We start from the raw sequence: 20,192 nt of genomic DNA, 5'->3' as shown, positions 1-20,192 counted from the left end.
GAGATCCAGTCTGCACTTTAATAACTCCCACTTTCACTGCCACCAGCACTTTGATCCTGGGACTTCCGGTACCATAAGCAAGAGCCCTACCCCCATGTGTAGGCCAACAGGTAAACTAGAGTGTGTGAGTGAATCCTTTCTGCAGATTTATTATGTTAACCTAGTTTGGCAACCATCTGCTATTCAAAATAAGTGTGCACATGCTTAGCTGCCCTGGGGGCTAGCAGTGATGCAAGCTTCATAAATCTCCATGTAACTGGCCTCTAACTCTGGTAAGACTGATAATTATATAACTGTATGAAATTCAGCTCCAGGTCAGTTCCTAGTAGATTAATACCTACTTTGTACTTGACAAGGTTGCAATTTAAAGTAAGGGGGGTGAGGAGAGCATCTGGGAACAAAGCTCTCCCTTCTGCTCAAAGCGGAGGGAGTGCTCTCCTCTCCTCTCCTTTTCTCTGGCTCGAGCTCCCATTTCCTCATTGAATGAGAACTCATGGGGAAAAGGACTCTTAGGTGAAAGCACAGGAAGAAGTTGTTCTCAGTCTAGATACTTTCCTTGGACTCTCATCTTCGCCATTCGTTTTTGGAGAAGCAGAAACATTTGACTGGAGAAGAGGATATTTGTTCCTTGTTTGCTCTGCTATGTAACCATTCTGCCATGTATTACTGGTAATAACAAAGGCTGGGTTCAAATAGCTAGGGATCCCTCTTAAAACTAACAGACACCCACACAGAATCTATGGGATCAATAATACCTTCCTTGGCATCCTTACTAGGCAATGCTGCCCCAGTGGCAAATATAGAATCTGCTTATGAAGCAATGAAAGCTTTGTAAGGGAGGGGGAAGGGAATACAGCAACAATATATTTATATAAAGGATCAATGAAACCCCTGCCCCAGTAACTTTGGCAGTAGTTTGTTCACTCACTTCCCCAACCACCAGTTCAATGTCCATCCAGCACATCATTTCCCCCCCATCTCCCAGTAAGCCCCACTCACCTTTGGTGTCAGCAGGTATGTAGTACCAGAGATGTACAGCAGCAAGCTACTCTCCAGGCCCTTGAGAAGTGCTGTCTGGTCCTGTTCTGAAATTCCATCACTAACTCAGCTATCAAGATTTCAGTTGTATGTAGGAGGAGCCTCACCCAGGTTCACTGATTTCTATGTCTGTCCTCTGCAGACTCACCGAAGTGCCCTCCTAAAGGCACAGGATCTTCAGTAGAGAAGAACTAATAGTATATGGAAAATCTGAGCAAAGTCCTTGCCCCATGTTTAAGGCACTCTCTTACCTCAGTTCTACTTCCCAACCAATTCTGAGTTTGTGTACTGATATGGTGACTCCCATAGTGTCACTAAAAGAATTCTGGGTAGAAATCTTACGCCAATGACGCTTTCTCTATAGCCATACTTCCTTCTGCTCACCAAGAGCTCCCCCTCTCCCTGAAAAGAAGAGGGAGGTAATGAGAGGACAGATCTTTCTGTAGGTGTGGCCTGAAGCTCTAGAGGGAACAGGAACTCCTGACAGATAATTTCTTGTCTCCATTTTTTCTCCATCCTAACAATTTTTATCTTCTTTAACCACTACACACGTTAGAAATCTTAACAGAGTGTCAAATCCCAATTAAAAAGGAAAGCATGTGTAAAATGAATTAGCTTTTAAAAAATCCACTAAACATCTAAATTCCACCCCAGACCTCCCTACTAAAAAGTTAAATTCTTTGATGATTTTTAACTTACTTTACTTTCACAATGTTTATCTTATTATCTTTGATTCTAAGCTAAAAGCAAGAAAGCCCTATGGCAAGCAGCCATCATTTTGTGTCCCATAGAAACACCGGATCAGAGACTGAAGTTTGGAACTGAAGGACCAGAGCAGGAGATCTAGTTAAAGTGGACCAGGGGATCAGAAAGCAACTACTATCATGGAAAGTGGAAAGACTTTCTGGTGGCCTGGAATGTGGTAACTTGGCCCTTTTACCAAATCTGTCTTGTTTGCCTTTTATTATTTGTATGATACAAATATATGTCCAGACACTATAAGTGACAATAATTGTCTGAAATAGTATAAATTAAGGTGAAAATTGAATCTAAATTGGATAGATTTGTGACTCAGTTTCCCAACTTTTACCCTCAACACAGACCAAGAATTAAAGAACTAATCCTGCTCCCATTGAAATAAATGGAAATATTCATAGGCTGTGCACTGGTAGATAAGGTCCCGTGGAAAAATCTAGCAGATAGAGGAGTTCAGGAGAGCTGGCCATTTCTTAAGGAGACATTATTAAAGACAGCTGCAAACTATCCTGATGCCAAGGGAAGATAGGAAGAGTAGTACAAGGGGAATATGGCTCCATCCAGAGATCTTTGAAATAGACAAATTGCTAAGAAGGAGTACAAAATCACAAGCATGTAGGAACAAAAGCACAAATGTGGGAAAACATCAGAAAGGCTAAGACACAAAATGAGTTACACCTAGCAAGGACCATAAAAGGCAGTGATAAGAAGTTCTTTAAATACCTTTGAAGCCAGAGAAGGGTGAAGGAAAGTATAGGTCCTCTACTTAGCGGGGAAGGAAAGCTAGAAGGCTAAAGTATTTAATGCTAATTTTGCTTCAGTCTTCACTAAAAAGATTAATAGTGATCAGACATTCAATACAATTAATATTAACAAGCAGAAAAGAATGCAAGCCAAAATATGGAAAGAACAGGTTAAAAGTATTTAGATAAATGTGATGTACTCAAGTCAGCAGAGCCTGATGAAATTCATTCTAGGGTACTTAAAGAACTAACTGAAGCAATCTTGGAATGGTTAGCAATTATCTTTGAGAATTCATGGAGGACAGGTGAAGTCCCAGAGGACAAGAGAAGGGCAAACATAGTACCTATCTTTAGAATGGGGAACAAAAAGGACCCAGCGAATTATAGAATGGTCAGCCTAACTTCGATATTTGGAAAGATACTGGCACAAATTATTAAACAATCAATTTATAAGTATCTAGAGGATAATAGGGTTATAAGGAATAGACAGCATGGATTTATTGAGAACAAATCACACCAAACCAACCTAATTTCCTTCTTTGACAGGTTTACTGGCTTAGTGGATGCGGCAAAGCTGTAGACTTATATATCTTTATTTTAATAAGGCTTTTGAGACAGTCCTATATGACATTCTCAGAAGCAAATTAGGAAAATGTGCTTTCAATGAAATTACTATAAAGTGGGTCCACAACTGGCTGAAAGACCATGCTCAAAAAGTAGAAATCAACAGTTCTCTGTCAAACTGGGAGGATGTATCTAATGGGATTCCATAGGGGTCAGTCCTGGGTCTGGTACTATTGAATATTTTCATTAATGACTTTGATAATGAAGTGGAGAGTATGCTTATAAAATTTGTGAATGACACCAAGCTCGGAGGGGTTGCAAGCACTTTGGAGGACAGGATTAGAATTCAACCAACCTTGACAACTTCCAACTGTAAAGGTAGTTAAACACTGGAACAAGTTACCTAAGGAGGTTGTGGAATATCCATCGTTAGAGGTTTTTAAGAACAGGTTAGACAAATATCTGTCAGAAATGTTCTAGATAATACTTAATTCTGCCTCAGTGCAGGAAACTGGACTAGGTGGCCTATCGAGGTTCCCTTCCAGCCCTACATTTCTATGATTCTATAAAGGGAGTCATAATCCAGCCTTAACCTTTAGTTTGTAAATTCAAGTCAACATAAGGTAAAAGTATTTTGATTAAACAAGCATGCCTGCTAACCCCAGTATTGTCAACTCGCATGATTTTACCATAACTCCAGCAATTTTGGGGGCATTTTTAACGTGTTTTCTGAAAGGCTGCTAACTCACAAATATTCCCTTATTCAAAAGAACCACCATCCCCTATTACTGTCAATGGGGCTGAAGCCAGCAAGATGGCCACCGTTTCCCTACATTCTATCTGCATGCGGAAGTGAGGCTGACCTTAATAAAGCTGGCTGCTACCTCCAACTGTTTTCAATGAGACTGAGAAGGGTAAACAGTGAGGTGGCAAAGTTTGCAGATGATACTAAACTGCTCAAGATAGTTAAGACCAAAGCAGACTGTGAAGAACTTCAAAACGATCTCACAAAACTAAGTGATTGGGCAACAAAATGGCAAATGAAATTTAATGTGGATAAATGTAAAGTAAAGTAATGTACATTAGAAAAAATAACCCCAACTATACATACAATATGATGGGGATTAATTTAGCTACAACTAATCAGGAAAGAGACCTTGGAGTCATTGTGGATAGTTCTCTGAAGACGTCCATGCAGTGTGCAGTGGCAGTCAAAAAAGCAAAGAGGAAGTTAGGAATCATTAAAAAAAAAGGATAGTGAATAAGACGGAGACTATCTTATTGCCCTTATATAAATCAATGGTATGCCCACATCTTGAATACTGCATACAGATGTGGTCTCTTCATCTCAAAAAAGATATACTGGCATTAGAAAAGGTTCAGAGAAAGGCAACTAAAATGGCTAGGGGTTTGGAACGGGTCCCATATGAGGAGAGATTAAAGAGGGTAGGACTTTTCAGTTTGGAAAAGAGAAGACTAAGGGAGGATATAATAGAGGTATATAAAATCATGAGTGGTGTGGAGAAGGTGAATAAGGAAAAGTTACTTACTTGTTCCCATAATATAAGAACTAGGGGCCACCAAATGAAATTAATGGGCAGCAGGTTTAAAACAAATAAAAGGAAGTTCTTCTTCACACAGCGCACAGTCAACCCGTGGAACTCCTTGCCTGAGGAGGTTATGAAGGCTAGGACTATAACAGGGTTTAAAAGAGAACTAGATAAATTCATGGAGGTTAAGTCCATTAATGGCTATTAGCCAGGATGGGTAAGGAATGGTGTCCCTAGCCTCTGTTTGTCAGAGAGTGGAGATGGATGGCAGGAGAGTGATCACTTGAGTGGAGGGATAGCTCAGTGGTTTGAACATTGGGCTGCTAAACCCAAGGTTGTGAATTCAATCCTTGAGGGGGCCACTTAGGGATCTGGGGCAAAATCAGTACTTGGTCCTGCTAGTGAAGGCAGGGGGCTGGACTTGATGACCTTTCAAGGTCCCTTCCAGTTCTAGGAGATAGGTAATTTTTTTTTTAAATGGAGATATCCTGTTAGGTTCACTCCCTCTGGGGCACCTGGCATTGGTCACTGTCAGTAGACAGGATACTGGGCTGGATGGACCTTTGGTCTGACCCAGTATGGCCTTTCTTAAGCCATGCAAGCAGGCAAAATGGCTGCCACTGTATGGTTCAATAGGCTAGGCAGGACTCGGACTGTGAGGAGCAGCAGAGACTCTTTTAAAGGTAGATGGTGAGAGTGAGAGGGAGCAAGCAGGCAGATTAAGGGATTGCAGGGGAATGAGGTGCAGGAAAAGAAGTCCCCTCCTAGCAGCCAGGAAAAGGCAGTGGCACAGTATTGCACCTATTGCAAACAAAGCATGAGTCCTGGGATTTTGGAGTCTGCAGGAGGAGCTCTCAAATGACACAAGAAGCTCCTCCAAAGCCATGTTTTCCAGGGCTGGGCAGAGCTCTGTGAAGGAGCTTCAGGGCTGTGGACACAGACCTGCCCTGACACTGAGCCTGACCTTCAGGTATGGCCCTAGAGCAAAGAGTGTCCCAGGGAAGCAGAAGGCAGAGGAGTGGGAAAATCAGGGAAGTAGTTCATCCGAGAGCTGGGCAGAGGAGAACCCCTGGGGCAGTGGAAGGCAGAGTGGGGAGATAGGGAAATGGGGCTGCTAGATCCAAGGTAAAGAAGTCCTGGGGCAGCAGGAAGCAGAGAAGTGTTGCTGTGGGGTCAAGAGAGTGATAAGAAATAGATGGCACTTTCCCTATGTTAGGGATGAGGAAAGGGTAGGTGGAGTCTCCATGTGAATAGCCAGGGAGAGGTGTGCATTTTTGTGTGCATTAAAGGTTGACTTTTCAACTGATATTATCATAAACACATTGGCAGAGGAGAGTTAAAAAGTCAAAAGACAGACTAAAAAATGTTTCCTTTCTTTAAAAAAATTTTTTTAGGTCAATCTCATGATTCTTGAGGGTCTGACTTATTTTTGATCTTGTGAGGTTGGCAACACTACGGGGTCTATTCTTTGGTAAGCCACAAAAAATGCAACATGATTTTTTTTCTCTTCATAGCACAAGTTTTGTGGCTCTGTCATACCAAAGATAGATTTCTGCCCTTCCAGATCTGACACATTCAACTCCTCAAGAGTTATGGGGAGCAGAAAAGAGACTGCAGTAAAGAGTAAAGAATGGTACAAAATAGGTCAGGACTGACCCAAAGGAATAACTCAGCTATAATCTGTTTTTTTTTTAAAGAACATTTTCCAAGAAGCGCTGTGTAAGATGGAGCAGATGCTACAGCCATGAATGTCACATGATAAGAAAGCATTAATGATAGCCGAAAGGCCAACACTGTCATGTCCTTACAGCATTGACTTTATATTTGCATTATTAGAGTAAATAAATACCTTATTATAAAATGTCTTGATGTATATCATTACATAACACCTTTTCAATAAAACTGAAACAGGGCATTCATGATTACATGGAACCTTAAACAAACATTGCATATATTTGTCATAACAGCTATGAAATAAAGTGCTTGAGATTTGCATGTAATAATGTATTTGTATTTATTTATATATTTATAGGATTTTATAAAATATGGTATAATTCCTATAGAGTGATTATCAGGACAATTATTACCAGATGAAATATATGAGAAATATAAATGAATAGTGTGGGTGTCATTTTAACTAACTACTGAACTGCATTCAAGCATAATCCTTAATTGGAACGTTATCACCTGCCATGAAATCTACAAGAACATTTAACTACTTAAAGGTGTGACCAGGAAGACACAGAGAAAAATGTTAACTTCATTAATGACATCACACATACATCACATGAGACAGTGTTCTCAAACCAAAGGTGTACCAGCATCCCTGGATAGATGAGAGGGTCTGAAACTTCTAGACATGCCAGTGCACTTTGGCCTCTTCACTAAGATTGCTACCAAGGGTGCCAATGGTGATCCGAAACCACCAACTCATTCCATTCTTACAGGACATGGTGTCAAAAGTCAAGACTTTTGGAACCAGCAAAATAAGAGAGAGAGAAAATGCCAAAGTTCACCCTTCACAGGAATGTCAGTGAATAAGCCCATGAGATGGCTTGAAGGAGCACTTCACCGAGTTCTGAACCACAGTGAAGCTTATCACTGTGGCAAAATTCAGGTCAGATCTTCAATTTATGCACTGGAGATTGAAGTTAAAATGATTTGTAAATATTTTCTCTTTGCTGAGGAATGAGATAATAACAAGGTCATTACTCTTAAAAACTTTAAGCATTTCATTCCAATGAATAGTATGTAAACTAGCATGCTTGTATCAATGGTTGCAGAAACCCAGAGAAAGGGTGGAATCCTTTATAAAGACTCTATATGAACAAGCAGAGCATGGTGATTTTGGCATCACTAAGGAAGATGGCATAAGAGATTATCTAGTAGTGAGCATATCAAACAAGGCACTTTCAGAAAAATTACAGGTATGTCTGAGCTAGCACAAGAATGGGTGGTGCATAGCAATACGAGTTAATGAAAATGTCAGTCACCCAGGAAAAAAGCATCAGCAGAACAGTGCAAGAATTCCCATGGGGGAAGCTGAAAGCAGCATTTAAAAAAATGCCTTTGAGGGCCTGATCCAAAGCCTACTAAAGTGAATGGAAAGAGATCCATTGGCTTTGATGGGCTTTAGATCAGACCCTCAGGTCCTTAGGAAGAAATATATGTCAGGTGTGGCAAGGAAGAACTCAGGGCAGACAACGTCTCCCAGACAGTGGAAGCATGTGTAAGAAATGTAAGATAAAAGGACATTGGGAGTGTGTCTGTCACATTAAAGAAATCAGGGAGACAGTCCAAGCAAGGGTGACTAAATGCTTATTTCCTGCAAACTCTTGTCCAAAGACACCATTCACACACAAGCATGAACTGTTAATCTAAAGTTTTGCAACAGTGCTTTTAAACTGAAAAATGATTCAGGGCAGAGTGACTGATTTGTAAAAAGTCGTTTATAGAGACTGGAGCAGCCTGGGATAGCATTTAATAGTCCAAAGGAACATTTATGCTGCTGGGGAAAAAAAACAAGGAGTCCTTGTGGCACCTTAGAGACTAACAAATTTGTTAGTCTCTAAGGTGCCACAAGAACTCCTCGGTTTTTTTTTGCTGATACAGACTAACACGGCTACCATTGAAACCTGGCATTATGCTGCTGGGTCATTCTAATTCCGCACTAGATACACAGACAAGTAGAATGTGTTTAATATCTTTGTCCACTGTATATAGCCTTCTAGATGGAACCAGTACTATTGAAAGTAGACTTGCAAAACTCATAGAGGATGTTGAAATAGTGCTCAGTGAAAATGTCCTGCTTGAAGGGCAGATTCTATTGAAAGAGACATCCGTATCCTATGGACTCAACACACATTGTAAAGTGCCAATCCCACTGTGTCCAAAAGTGAAGGAAGAATTGAATGGGGTGTAAAAGAATCATATAATAGAACACATCAGTGAACTAAGAGTGGTGTGCCCCTCTGGTGACTGTTAATGAAAAAAATAGGTATTTCTATGTCTGCATAGACCTAAAGAAGCTCCCTGAAAAAGTAAGGAGGGAAAGCTAGAGTCTTTCCACTGTGGAAGATACAGGGGCCAGATCGTCAGTTTGGGTAAATTAGCATAGCTCTATTGAAGTCTCCGCGCACCCTCCCCCCAAAAAAAACAAAAACTCTACAAGGGTAAAAAGAATGCATGCATGAGTCCAGCAGCAGAGTGGTGGCTATCCAGTTTATTGCACTGAATGCAGCATGTATGATTACTTACTTCATGGGAAGGTGGCATACGCGTGCACGCAGTGCAAGCTGCTCTTGGCCCTCAGAGACACAGTATGGCTCATGTGGCCAGAGTGGCTTAATTGGAGGAGCTAAGGAGACAGAGGTACATAGATGAGACTTTCAGGAACACAATAGAGTGGTCCCACCCCAACTCTGACAGTCTCCGTGCTGTTAAGGAGGATGAAAGTCTCAGGGAAGGAGAGCATCAGCCTGGAGCAGAGAGAAACTATCCTATAGTTTTCAGTTTCCTATAGTTGGGACCCTCCTTTCGGATGATGTCATGGAATCCTCTTGCACTGAGGATATCCTTCCAGGGGATGGAGCTGAGGTTACTAGGAAGAGCCAAGTAATAGTAATAGTGGATTTGATTATTAGAAATATAGGCATCTGGGTTTGTGATGACCAGGAGAACCACATAGTTAATTGCTTGCTGGGAGTGAAGCCTGCAGATGTCACTAGCTATGTAGACTCAGACATATGTGCAGTGCAGGTGAGGAGCTGGTCATGGTTAAGGCTATGTTTTAGTCACGGGTATTTTTAATAAAAGTCATGGACAGGTCACGGGCAGTAAACAAAAATTCCCAGTCCGTGACTTGTCCATGACTTTTACTATATACACCTGACTAAATATTTGGGGGAGCGCTGCGGCGTGGCACCCAAGGGCAGGGCCGGCTCAGGGTTTTGGCCGCCCCAAGCAGCCAAAACAAACAAACAAACAAACAAAAAAGCCGCGATCGTGATCTGTGGCGGCAATTCGGCGGGAGGTCCTTCGCTCCCAGGCGGAGTGAGGGACCGTCCGCCGAATTGCCGCCGAATACCTGAACGTGCCACCCCTCTCCAGAGCGGCCGCCCCAAGCACCTGCTTGACAAGCTGATGCCTGGAGCCGGCCCTGCCCAAGGGGCACCACAGGGAAGGGGGAGGGGTGGCCCGGGGGCGCCATGGGGAAGGGGGTGGGGGCAGCGGCCCGGGTGCGCTGCAGAAGGGCACAGCCTGGGTGCGCCACGGGAGTTAGAGGGAAGGCGGGTGGCAGTGCGTGGCCCGGGACCTCTGCTGGTGCTGAGGGGCGGGCGCTGGCACATGACCAAGGACCCCCGCTGGCACTTGGAGGGGTGGGGGAGTTGGCGGGGCTGGAAAGCTCCCTACCTGGCTCCACACCTCCCTGAAGTGTCAACATCCCCCTCCTTCAGCTCCTAGACAGAGGTGTGGCCAGACAGCTCTGTGCGCTGCCTCCGCCCTAAGCTCCGCAACTCCCATTGGCCAGGAATTGATTTAGATAATGGCATGGAGAGTACACTTATAAAGTTTGCGGATGATACCAAGCTGGGAGGGGTTGAAGTGCTTTGGAGGATAGGATTAAAATTCAAAAAGATCTGGAGAAACTGGAGAAATGGTTTGAAGTAAATAGGATGAAATTCAATAAGGAAATATGCAACTCCACTTAGGAAGGAACAATCAGTTGCACACATACAAAATGGGAAATAACTGCCTAGGAAGGAGTACTGCGGAAAGGGATCTGGGGGTCATGATGGATCACAAGCTAAATATGAGTCAACAGTGCAACGCTGTTGCAAAAAAGCAAACATCATTCTGGGGTGTATTAGCAGGAGTATTGTAAGCAAGACACAATAAGTAATTCTTTCGCTCTACTCCACGCTGATTAGGCCTCAACTGGAGTATTGTGTACAGTTCTGGGCACCACATTTCAGGAAAGATGTGGACAAATTGGAGAAAGTCCAGAGAAGAGCAACAAAAATGATTAAAGGTCTAGAAAACATGACCTATGAGGGAAGATTGAAAAAATTGGGTTTGTTTAGTCAGGAGATGAGAAGATTGAGAGGGGACATAATAGTTTTCAAGTACATAAAAGTTGTTACAAGGAGGAGGGAGAAAAATTATTACAAGGAGGAGGGAGAAAAATTATTCTTCTTAGCCTCTGAGGAAAGGACAAGAAGCAATTGGCTTAAATTGCAGCAAGTGTGGTTTAGGTTGGACATTAGGAAAAACTTCCTAACTGTCAGAGTGGTTAAGCACTGGAATAAATTGCCAGGTTTGTGGAATCTCCATCATTGAGGATTTTTAAGAGCAGGTTGGACAAACACCTGTCAGGGATGGTCTAGATCAGTGGTTCCCAAACTTGTTCTGCTGCTTGTGCAGGGAAAGCCCCTGGCGGGCCGGGCTGGTTTGGTTACCTGCCACATCCGCAGGTTCGGCCGATCGCGGCTCTCTGTGGCCGCGGTTCGCTGCTCCAGGCCAATGGGAACTGCTGGAAGCGGCGGCCAGTATGTCCCTCGGCCCACGCCGCTTCCAGCAGCTCCCATTGGCCTGGAGCAGCGAACCGCGACCACTGGGATCCATGAGCGGCCAAACCTGCGGACGTGGCAGGTAAACAAACCGGCCTTGGCTGCCAGGGGCTTTTCCTGCACAAGCGGTGGAACAAGTTTGGGAACCACTGGTCTAGATAATACTTAGTCCTGCCTTGAGTGCAGGGGACTGGACTAGATGACCTCTCGAGGTCTCTTCCAGTTCTATGATTCTATGATTTTTAAACTAAGGACTGGGGGAAAGCTGACAGGTGCAGAAGAGCACTCAGTTTGGGTGGAAACATCCCTTAGGGATGAATTTATTAATGGGGGGACACCCTATCCTAATAAAGAGGATAAGAAAGAAAGTAAAGTACAGGTAGGAGCTAGTGAGGAATAATCAAATGTAAACGAGTCCCACTTACATATAACACGTGAAGGCAAGCAACTGCATATTGACAAAATGTATAGGTGTTTCTATATAAATGGTAGTTATCCAAATACTAAGCTAGGTGAATTAGAATGCCTGACATTAAATGAGGATATTGATATAATTGGCATAGAGGAAGCTGGTGAATATAATCAATGGGACATGATAAGATCAGGGTACAAAATATATAGGTATTAGGGCTGTCAATTAATCATACACTGGTTCTCCACTTGTGAAGTAACTCCCTGCTCTCCATGTGTCAGTATATAATGCCTGCATCTGTAACTTTCACTCTATGCATCCGAAGAAGTGAGGTTTTTACCCACGAAAGCTTATGCCCAAATAAATCTGTTAGTCTTTAAGGTGCCACCAGACTCCTTGTTGTTTTTGATTAATCATAGTTAACTCATGTGATTAACTCAAAAAATTAATCGCGATTATAAAAATTAATTGTGATTAATCGCAGTTTTAATTGCACTGTTAAGCAATAGAATACCAAGTGAAATATATTAAATATTTTTTTATATTTTTCTACATTTTTAAATTTATTGATTTCAATTACAACACAGAATACACAGTATACAGTGCTCACTTTATATTATTATTTTTGATGACTAATATTTGCACCCTAAAAATGATAAACAAAAAAATAGTATTTTTCAATTCACTTAATACAAGTACTGTAGTGCAATCTCTTTATCATTAAAGTGCAATTTACAAAAGTAGATTTTTTTTTTACATAACTGCACTCAAAAACAAAACAATGTAAAACTTTAGAGCCTACAAGTGCACTCAGTCCTACTTCTTGTTCAGCCAATTGTGAAGACAAACAAGTTTGTTTATCTTTACGGGACATAATGCTGCCTGCTTATTATTTACAATGTCACTTGAAAGTGAGAACAGGTGTTCGCACTTTTGTAGCCAGCATTGCAAGGTATTTACATGCCAGATATGCTAAACATTCATATACCCCTTCATGCTTCAGCCACCATTTCAGAGGACATGCTTCCATGCTGATGATGCTTGTTAAAAAAATAATGTGTTAATTAAATTTGTGACTGAACTCTTTGGGGGAGAATTGTATGTCTGCTCTATTTTACCTGCATTCTGCCATATATTTCACGTTATAGCAGTCTCGGATGATGACCCAGGACATGTTGTTTGTTTTAAGAATACTTTCACTGCAGGTTTGACAAAACGCAAAGAAGGTACTGTGACTCACCACTGTGGAGTCTCCTGCTGGATGTCCCAGGGATCAGCTCTGCTAGCCAGTGCGCCCTCTTCTGGTGCTGTCTTGCCCACCATCACCTCCAGTCCTAGACCTGTGTCATCCCAAAGACTGCGGCATCCTCTTCAGCTGTGTCACACTCAGTTCTCCCCCACTTTCTGGTGGAACGGCAGTCCACTGTCCAACCACTGTCCAGCCACTTCCTCGGTGGCAATTGGGGGAAAGTGGAGGAACCCAGGCCCGCCCACTACTCTGGGTCCCGGCCCAGGGACCCTGTAGATGGCAGCCACGTGTTGCGTCCCCTACAATCCCGCAGTCTACTTTCCTGGGCTACTTCCCCGCAGCCCCAGCACTTTCTTTGTCTTTGTCTTAGGGCCTCAGCATGCCAGCAGTCAGCCGGAAGCTTGCTCTTGCTCCCCTGATCCTGCCTAGCACTGTCCTGACCAATGTGTTAGCTGTGTTCCGCCTGCAAGGCAGCCAGACCTCCTCCCTTGTCAAGCTCCAAGGAGTGACTGACCTGATCTGCCCTCCGGCTCTTCTTATATGGGTTTGCCTAGTCCTGACTGGCTGCTCCCTGCAGCCCCTCTCCAATAGGCTATCCCCTGCACAGCCTCCTTAGGGTCCTCTCCAATTGGCTGCCCATTGCACAGCCACCCTAGGGTTCTATTAACCCTTTATGGGCTAGTGTGGGGCAGACGCCGCATCACAGGTACTAATGTGAGATTTCTAAAGCTAGCTACTGCACTCAACCCAAGGTTTAAGAATCTGAAGTGCCTTCCAAAATCTGAGAGGGATGAGGTGTGGAGCTTGCTTTCAGAAGTATTAAAAGAGCAACACTCCTATGCGGAAACTACAGAACCCAAACCACCAAAAAAGAAAATCAACCTTCTTCTGGTGGCATCTGACTCAGATGATGAAAATGAACATGCGCCGGTCCGCACTGCTTTGGATCGTTATTGAGCAGAACCTATCATCAGCATAGACGCATGTCCTCTGGAACGGTGATTGAAGCATGAAAGGACATATGAATCTTTAGGACATTTGGCATGTAAATATCTTGTGATGCTGGCTACAACAGTACCACCACGTGAACAGGGCCAGCTCCAGGGTTTTTGCCGCCCCAAGCAGCAAAAAAAAAAAAAAAAGCGATTGCGATCTGCGGCACTTTGGCAGCAGCTCTACTGCCGCCGCTTCATTCTTCGGCAGCAATTCAGTGGCAGGTCCTTCACTCGGAGAGGGAGTGAGGGACCCGCCACTGAATTGCCGCCGAAGAGCCAGATGTGCCACCCCCCTTCGTTGGCCGCCCTAAGCACCTGCTTGCTGAGCTGGTGCCTGGAACCGGCCCTGCACGTGAATGCCTGTTCTCACTTTCAGGTGACATTGTAACAAAGAAGTGGGCAGCATTATCTCCTGAAAATCTAAACAAACTTGTTTGTCTTCATGATTGGCTAAACAAGAAGTAGGACTGAGTGGACTTGTAGACTCTAAAGTTTTACATTGTTTTAGTTTTGAATGCAGGTTTGTTTTTACATATTCTACATTTGTAAATTCAACTTTCATGATAAAGAGATTGCACTACAGTACTTGCAATGGGGGAATTGAAAAATACTATTTCTTTTTTTTTTACAGTGCAAATATTTGTAATAAAAAATAAATATAAAGTGAGCACTGTACACTTTGTATTTTGTTGTAATTGAAATCAATATAGTTGAAAATGTAGAAAACATACAAAATATTTAAATAAATGGTATTCTATTCTTGTTTAACAGCGTGATTAATTGCGCGATTAATCACGATTAATTTTTTTAATCGCGTGACAGCCCTAATAGGAATGAGAATGAGAACGAGAGTAGGTTGCACGGATGTGGGTGTATCACTATATGTGAAAGGAGTCAAGGCAAATAAAGTAAAAATCTTAAATGAATGAATTAAATGTACTATAGAATCTCTATGGAGAGAAATCCCATGCTTGAATAAGAGTAAAGCAGTAGGAATATACTACCAACCCCCTGACTATGAAATGCTTAGGGAGATTAGAGAGGCTGCAAAGGCAGAAAATGCAGTAATAATGGGGGATTTCAACTACCTTCATATTGACTGAGTGTATGTCACCTTTGGAAGGGATGCAGAAATAAAATTTCTAGACACCATTAATGACTGCTTCTTGGAGCAGCTTGTCCTGAATTCACAAAGGAAGAGGTAATTCTTGATTTAGTCCTAAGTGGAGCACAGGATCTGGGTCTAGAGGGTGACTATAGCTAAAATGCTCAGTTATAGCGAACATAATGCAATTAAATTTAACATCCTTGTAAGGGAAAAAGTGCCAGAGAAACCCACCGTAGTAGCATTGAACTTCAAAAAGGGGAACTATCCAAAAACAAGGAAGCTAGTTAAACGGAAATTAAAAAGAACAGTCTCAGGGGTTAAATGGCTGCAAACTGCTTGGAGACTATTAAAAAACACCAGAATAGAGGCTCAAACTAAATGTGTACCCCAAATCAAAAAACAGTAAGAAGACCCCCCACAAAAGCCACCATGCCTAATCAGTAGAGTAAAAGAGGCAGTTAGAGGCAAAAAGGCATCCTTTAAAAAATGGAGGTCAAATCCTAATAAGGATAATAGAAAGGAGCATAAATTCTGGCAAGTCAAGTGTAAAAGTATAGTAAGGCAGTCCAAGAGAGAATTTTAAGAACTAGCTAAGGACACAAAAACTAACAGCATTTTTTTTAAGTACATTAGATGCCGCAACAGACAGTGGGGCCACTGGACGATCAAGGTGCTAAAGGAGCACTCAAGCAAGACAAGGGTCATCACGGAGAAGCTAAATGAATTCTTTGCATTGGTCTTCACTGCAAACGATGTTGGGGAGATCTGCACACCGGAGCCATTCTTTTTAGGTGAGAAATCTGAGGAACTGTCCCAGATTCAGGTGTCAGTACAGGAGGTTTTGGAACAAAATGATAAATTAAACAGTAATAAGTCACCAGGACCAGATGGTATTCACCCAAGAGTTCTGAAGGAACTCAAAAATGGAATTGCAGAGCTATTAACTGTGGTATGTATGCTATTGCTTAAATTAGCCTCTGTATCAGATGATTGGAGGGTAACTAATTTTTTTAAAAGGCACCAGAGGTGATTTATAGACTGGTAAGCCTGACTTCAGTACTGAGCAAATTGGGTGAAACTATAGTAAAGAACAGAATTATCAGACACTTAGCTAAACATGATAATTTGGGGAAGAGTCACATGGCTTTTTAAAAAGGAAATCATGCCTTACCTGTCTATTAGATTTCTCTGAGGGAGTCAATAAGCATGTGGACAAGAGTGACCCAGTCAATCCAGTGTACTTGAACTTTCAGAAAGCCTTTAACAAGGTCTCTCATCAAAGGCTCTTAAGCAAAGCAGACAGTTATAAGAGCAGGGGTGGGCAAACTCTTTGGCCTGAGGGCCGCATCGGGTTTCGTAAATTGTATGGAGGGCTGGTTGGGGAGGGGGTCCTGGCCCAGCCACTTCCTACCTGCCCCCCTGGGACTCCTGCCCCATCCAACCCCCCTGTTCCCTGCCCACCCCTGGACCCCCATCACCCCATCCAACCCCTCCTTTCATTCCTGATGGCCCCCCCGGTACCCTTGCCCCATCCAACCATCCCTTTTCCCTTCCCCTGACTGCCCCCAGAATCCCTGCCCCTAACTGCCCCCTGACACCCCATCCAACCCCCACTCCTTCCTGACTGCCCCCCTGTGACTCCTGCCCCCATTCAACCCCCTGTTCCCGCCCACAACCCCCCCGACGCCTATCCACACCCCCACCCCCCTGACCACCACCCCGAACTCCCCTGCCCTCTATCCACCCCCCCACACTCCCTGCCCCCTTATCTTGCTGTCTGGAGCACCGGTGGCTGGCAGTGCTACAGCCGCACTGCCTGGGTGGCGCCAGGCCACACCACCGCCACCGGGTCAGGCCGGGCTCTGCAGCTGTGCTGCCCCATGAGCACACAGCCCCGCCGCCCAGCGCATTGCGCTGGCGGCGGAGCAAGCAAGCGACCTGAGGCTGCGAGGGAGGGGGAACAGCAGGGGAGGGGCTGGGGGCTAGCCTCCCAGGCCAGGAGCTCAGGGGCCGGGCAGGATGGTCCCGTGGGCCGGACATGGTCCGTAGTTTGCCCACCTCTGGACAAGAGGGAAGGTCCTCTCATGGATCAGTAACTGGTCAAAAGATAGGAAACAAAGGGTAGGAAAAAATGGTCAGTTTTCTTAATGGAGAGAGGTAAACAGCAGGGCACCCCAAAGATCTGTACTGGGACCTGTGTTGTTAAACATATTCAAAAATTATCTGGAAAAGGGTGAACAGTGGAAAAATTTGCAGATACAAAATTACTTAAATAGTTAAGTCCAAAGCCAATTGCAAAGAGTTACAAAAGGATCTCATTAAATTGGGTGACTGGGCAACAAAGTGGCAGATAAAATTCAATGGTGATAACTGCAAAATAATGCACATTGGAGAATATAACCCCAACTATACATACAAAATGATGGGGTCTAAATTAGCTGTTACCACTCAAGAAAGATCTGTGAGTCATCATTGCTAGTTCACTGAAAACATCTCCTCAACATGCAGGGGCAGTCAATAAAGCTAATAATGTTGGAAACCACTAGGAAAGTGATAGATAATAAAACAGAAAATATCATAATGCAATTATATAAATCCAAGGTACACCCACACCTTGAATACTGCATGCAGTTCTGGTCACCCCATCTCAAAAAAATATATATATAGTAGAATTGGACAAGATGCAGAGAAGGGCAACAAAAATGATTAGGGGGATGGAACAGCTTTCCATATAAGAAGAGATTAAAAAGCCTGGGACAGTTCATCTTAGAGAAGAGGTGACTAAGTGAGAGATTATGATAGAGGTTTATATAATCATGCACGGTGTGGAGAATGTGAATAAGAAAGTTTTATTCACCCCTTCACATAACACTAAAACTAGGGGGTCACATGATAAAATTAATAAGCAGCAAGTTTAACACAAACTAAAAGAAGTACTCACAGTCAACCTGTGGAACTCAGTGCCATAGGATGTTGTGAAGGCTAAAACTATAACTGGGTTCAAAAAAGAATTAGCTAAATTCATGACTGATTGATCCATCAATGGCTATTAGTCAAGATGGTCAGGGATGCAACCTCATGTCCTGGGTGTTTCGAATTCTCCATCTGCCAGAAGCATCTTGCACTGGCCACTGTCAGAGACAGGATACTGGGCTAGATGGACTGGCCCAGTATGGCTGTTTTTTATGTTTTTAACTCAATGGGATGGAGTATCTTTGGAGAGAATACCATTTTCCTTATGCTAACAAAGTTCCTTGTTCCATGTGAGGAGAAAATAATTTAAAGGGACTAAAACTGTCCTAGCATTGTGCATTTGTTCCTATTTTTATTCTTTCTTTATAAAGAGAAATAAAGAAAATGCTGATGAGATGGAATCTTTTGCCTAATGAGCCTGTTTTACTTAGCCTGATAGCACGCCATGAGGGAGGACATACACCCTCCCCACAGCCCAGCAGGGAAGGTCTTACCTCTGTCTTTCTAGCTGAAGATAGGACCGCAGTTGCCTAACCTACAGGGATTTTCTGGCTGGCAGCACTAGGCCAGCTGCGTGGAATTAATGAATGTGCCCTCATAGGCTATTGAATGTGGCAAAGGGAATCAAAAATGAAAGATCTCTGAGAAGAGGGCTGGAGCTTAGAGAAAAACTCAGAGGTGAGGTGTCCCTTTCTTTGACTCTTCCTGGAGCCTAAGCTAGTCTCCTAGCCAGTGTGGCAGTACCTCAGTATATCTCAGAGTATCAGACAGATCATGCACCTATTCAACCACATTGATGTGGGATATTTGCTATACGAGATACAAAGGGCCTGAGAAGCACCATTTGGCACACCTGAGTGAGGTTAATCCATGATTGAGACTTCTTACCTTTATCATTTTTAAAAGGTCCCAAAACTTTACCATTATTCCTCTCTCCAATAAAAGGTGAATGAATTAACTGATAGTTCCAGTGCTACCTTTTGGCTGTTTTTATTAGAATTAATGGATTATGGTTAAAAAAAAGGGACCCCAACATGGTAGGCTGGCATTCCTTCACTATAGAAAGGAGAGACTCAGAGGGGGAAAGGTACTGGCCCTGAATGTGGCCAGAAAAAAGAGGTTTCTTTAGATAGTGAGTTTTACCCTCTACTGTGTTTGACATTCTGAATTACATGATTATATATTATAAGATTTCAGCAACATTTTGTATGGTAAAGATAGAGATGGTCAGTATTTTGCCAGATGCCAAGTGATATGATATTTCTATCTTCTCTTTAATTTGAACGACAGTTAGCATATTTACAATAAAGCCAAGACAATCTGTTATCAAGTTACAGTAGTGATATTTCCCCCTTATGAAGATCCCAGAGCTGATTGGAATCAAGCTCCATAAAGCTGTGAGTCTGGAATAACGTGAGCCTCAATTGCTCTTAGAGCACTATAATTTTATATCAGTCTAATAAGTAGACCATTGGGTATAGGCTTTTGTAAGTAAGTATATACATACTGCACCATTTCCTGATTCAGTGTGCTCCACTGTGTTGCAGGCTGTGTGCAGTGGGGGAGGTGCTAGAGCTGATCAAGCAGTGTAATTTTATACATTACTGAATCAGTGCAGGAGAAACCTGGAGGGACAAAGCATCATCTCGTCTTTGGACTGCATTGTAAAATCCTACAGCTCTCTCATCCCGGCCATGCGCTGATAGATTTTCCCCAGTCTTTTTCTGATTTTGGTGTGAATGATAAAGTGATCTGATGATGGCTCTCGTTATGGAACCTATTAGCAAGTGGACGCCCAAGCAAGTAGTGGATTGGATGAAAGGTACGATCATTTATTACCATGTATTATCTATGCTTTGACTCTGAAATTTACATTTCTGCTTCTGTATTTTTTATTTTGTCAAGAGTTAGTTTAGTTCTAAAAATCCATATGCTGTTTGATACAACAGTTCTCAGAGCTCTGACTGAACACAAACCTGGTATGAGCTGCAAAACATGCTGTTGGAATCTCTGCTGAGAACTGAGTAGTGATCTAATGCATTTGTGGATAAATGCAGGCATAACTATAGTGTTTGTGCCTTAAGACTCCATTATGCCTTGCAGTGTGATGATATTATGTTTGGTTGTCTTTAAATTTTCCCTGATTAGCTTTCTTTTGCTCATATCAGGTGACTTCATGCAGTGGTTGTGCACGTATGCAGCACTCGTGTGTAGTTTTTAGGGTGATACACAGAG

General features: G+C 42.9%; 1 protein-coding gene across 1 annotated transcript in view; it reads left to right on the top strand.

Moving 5' to 3' along the window:
* Positions 1–19,398: 19,398 nt before the first annotated feature.
* The window catches only part of LOC101942787 (connector enhancer of kinase suppressor of ras 2-like), a 547,551-nt gene continuing 546,757 nt past the window's right edge, over positions 19,399–20,192 (top strand). The window contains exon 1 of the mRNA XM_065556812.1: positions 19,399–19,779. Coding sequence (XP_065412884.1) covers positions 19,713–19,779 — 67 coding nt within the window. The 5' untranslated portion in view covers positions 19,399–19,712. The remainder of the gene's footprint in view (positions 19,780–20,192) is intronic.

Source organism: Chrysemys picta, chromosome 9, assembly GCF_011386835.1.
Source record: "Chrysemys picta bellii isolate R12L10 chromosome 9, ASM1138683v2, whole genome shotgun sequence".
Classification (NCBI taxonomy): domain Eukaryota; kingdom Metazoa; phylum Chordata; order Testudines; family Emydidae; genus Chrysemys; species Chrysemys picta.
Note: the sequence above shows the minus strand (reverse complement) of the source record. Positions and strands in the feature narration are given on the sequence as shown.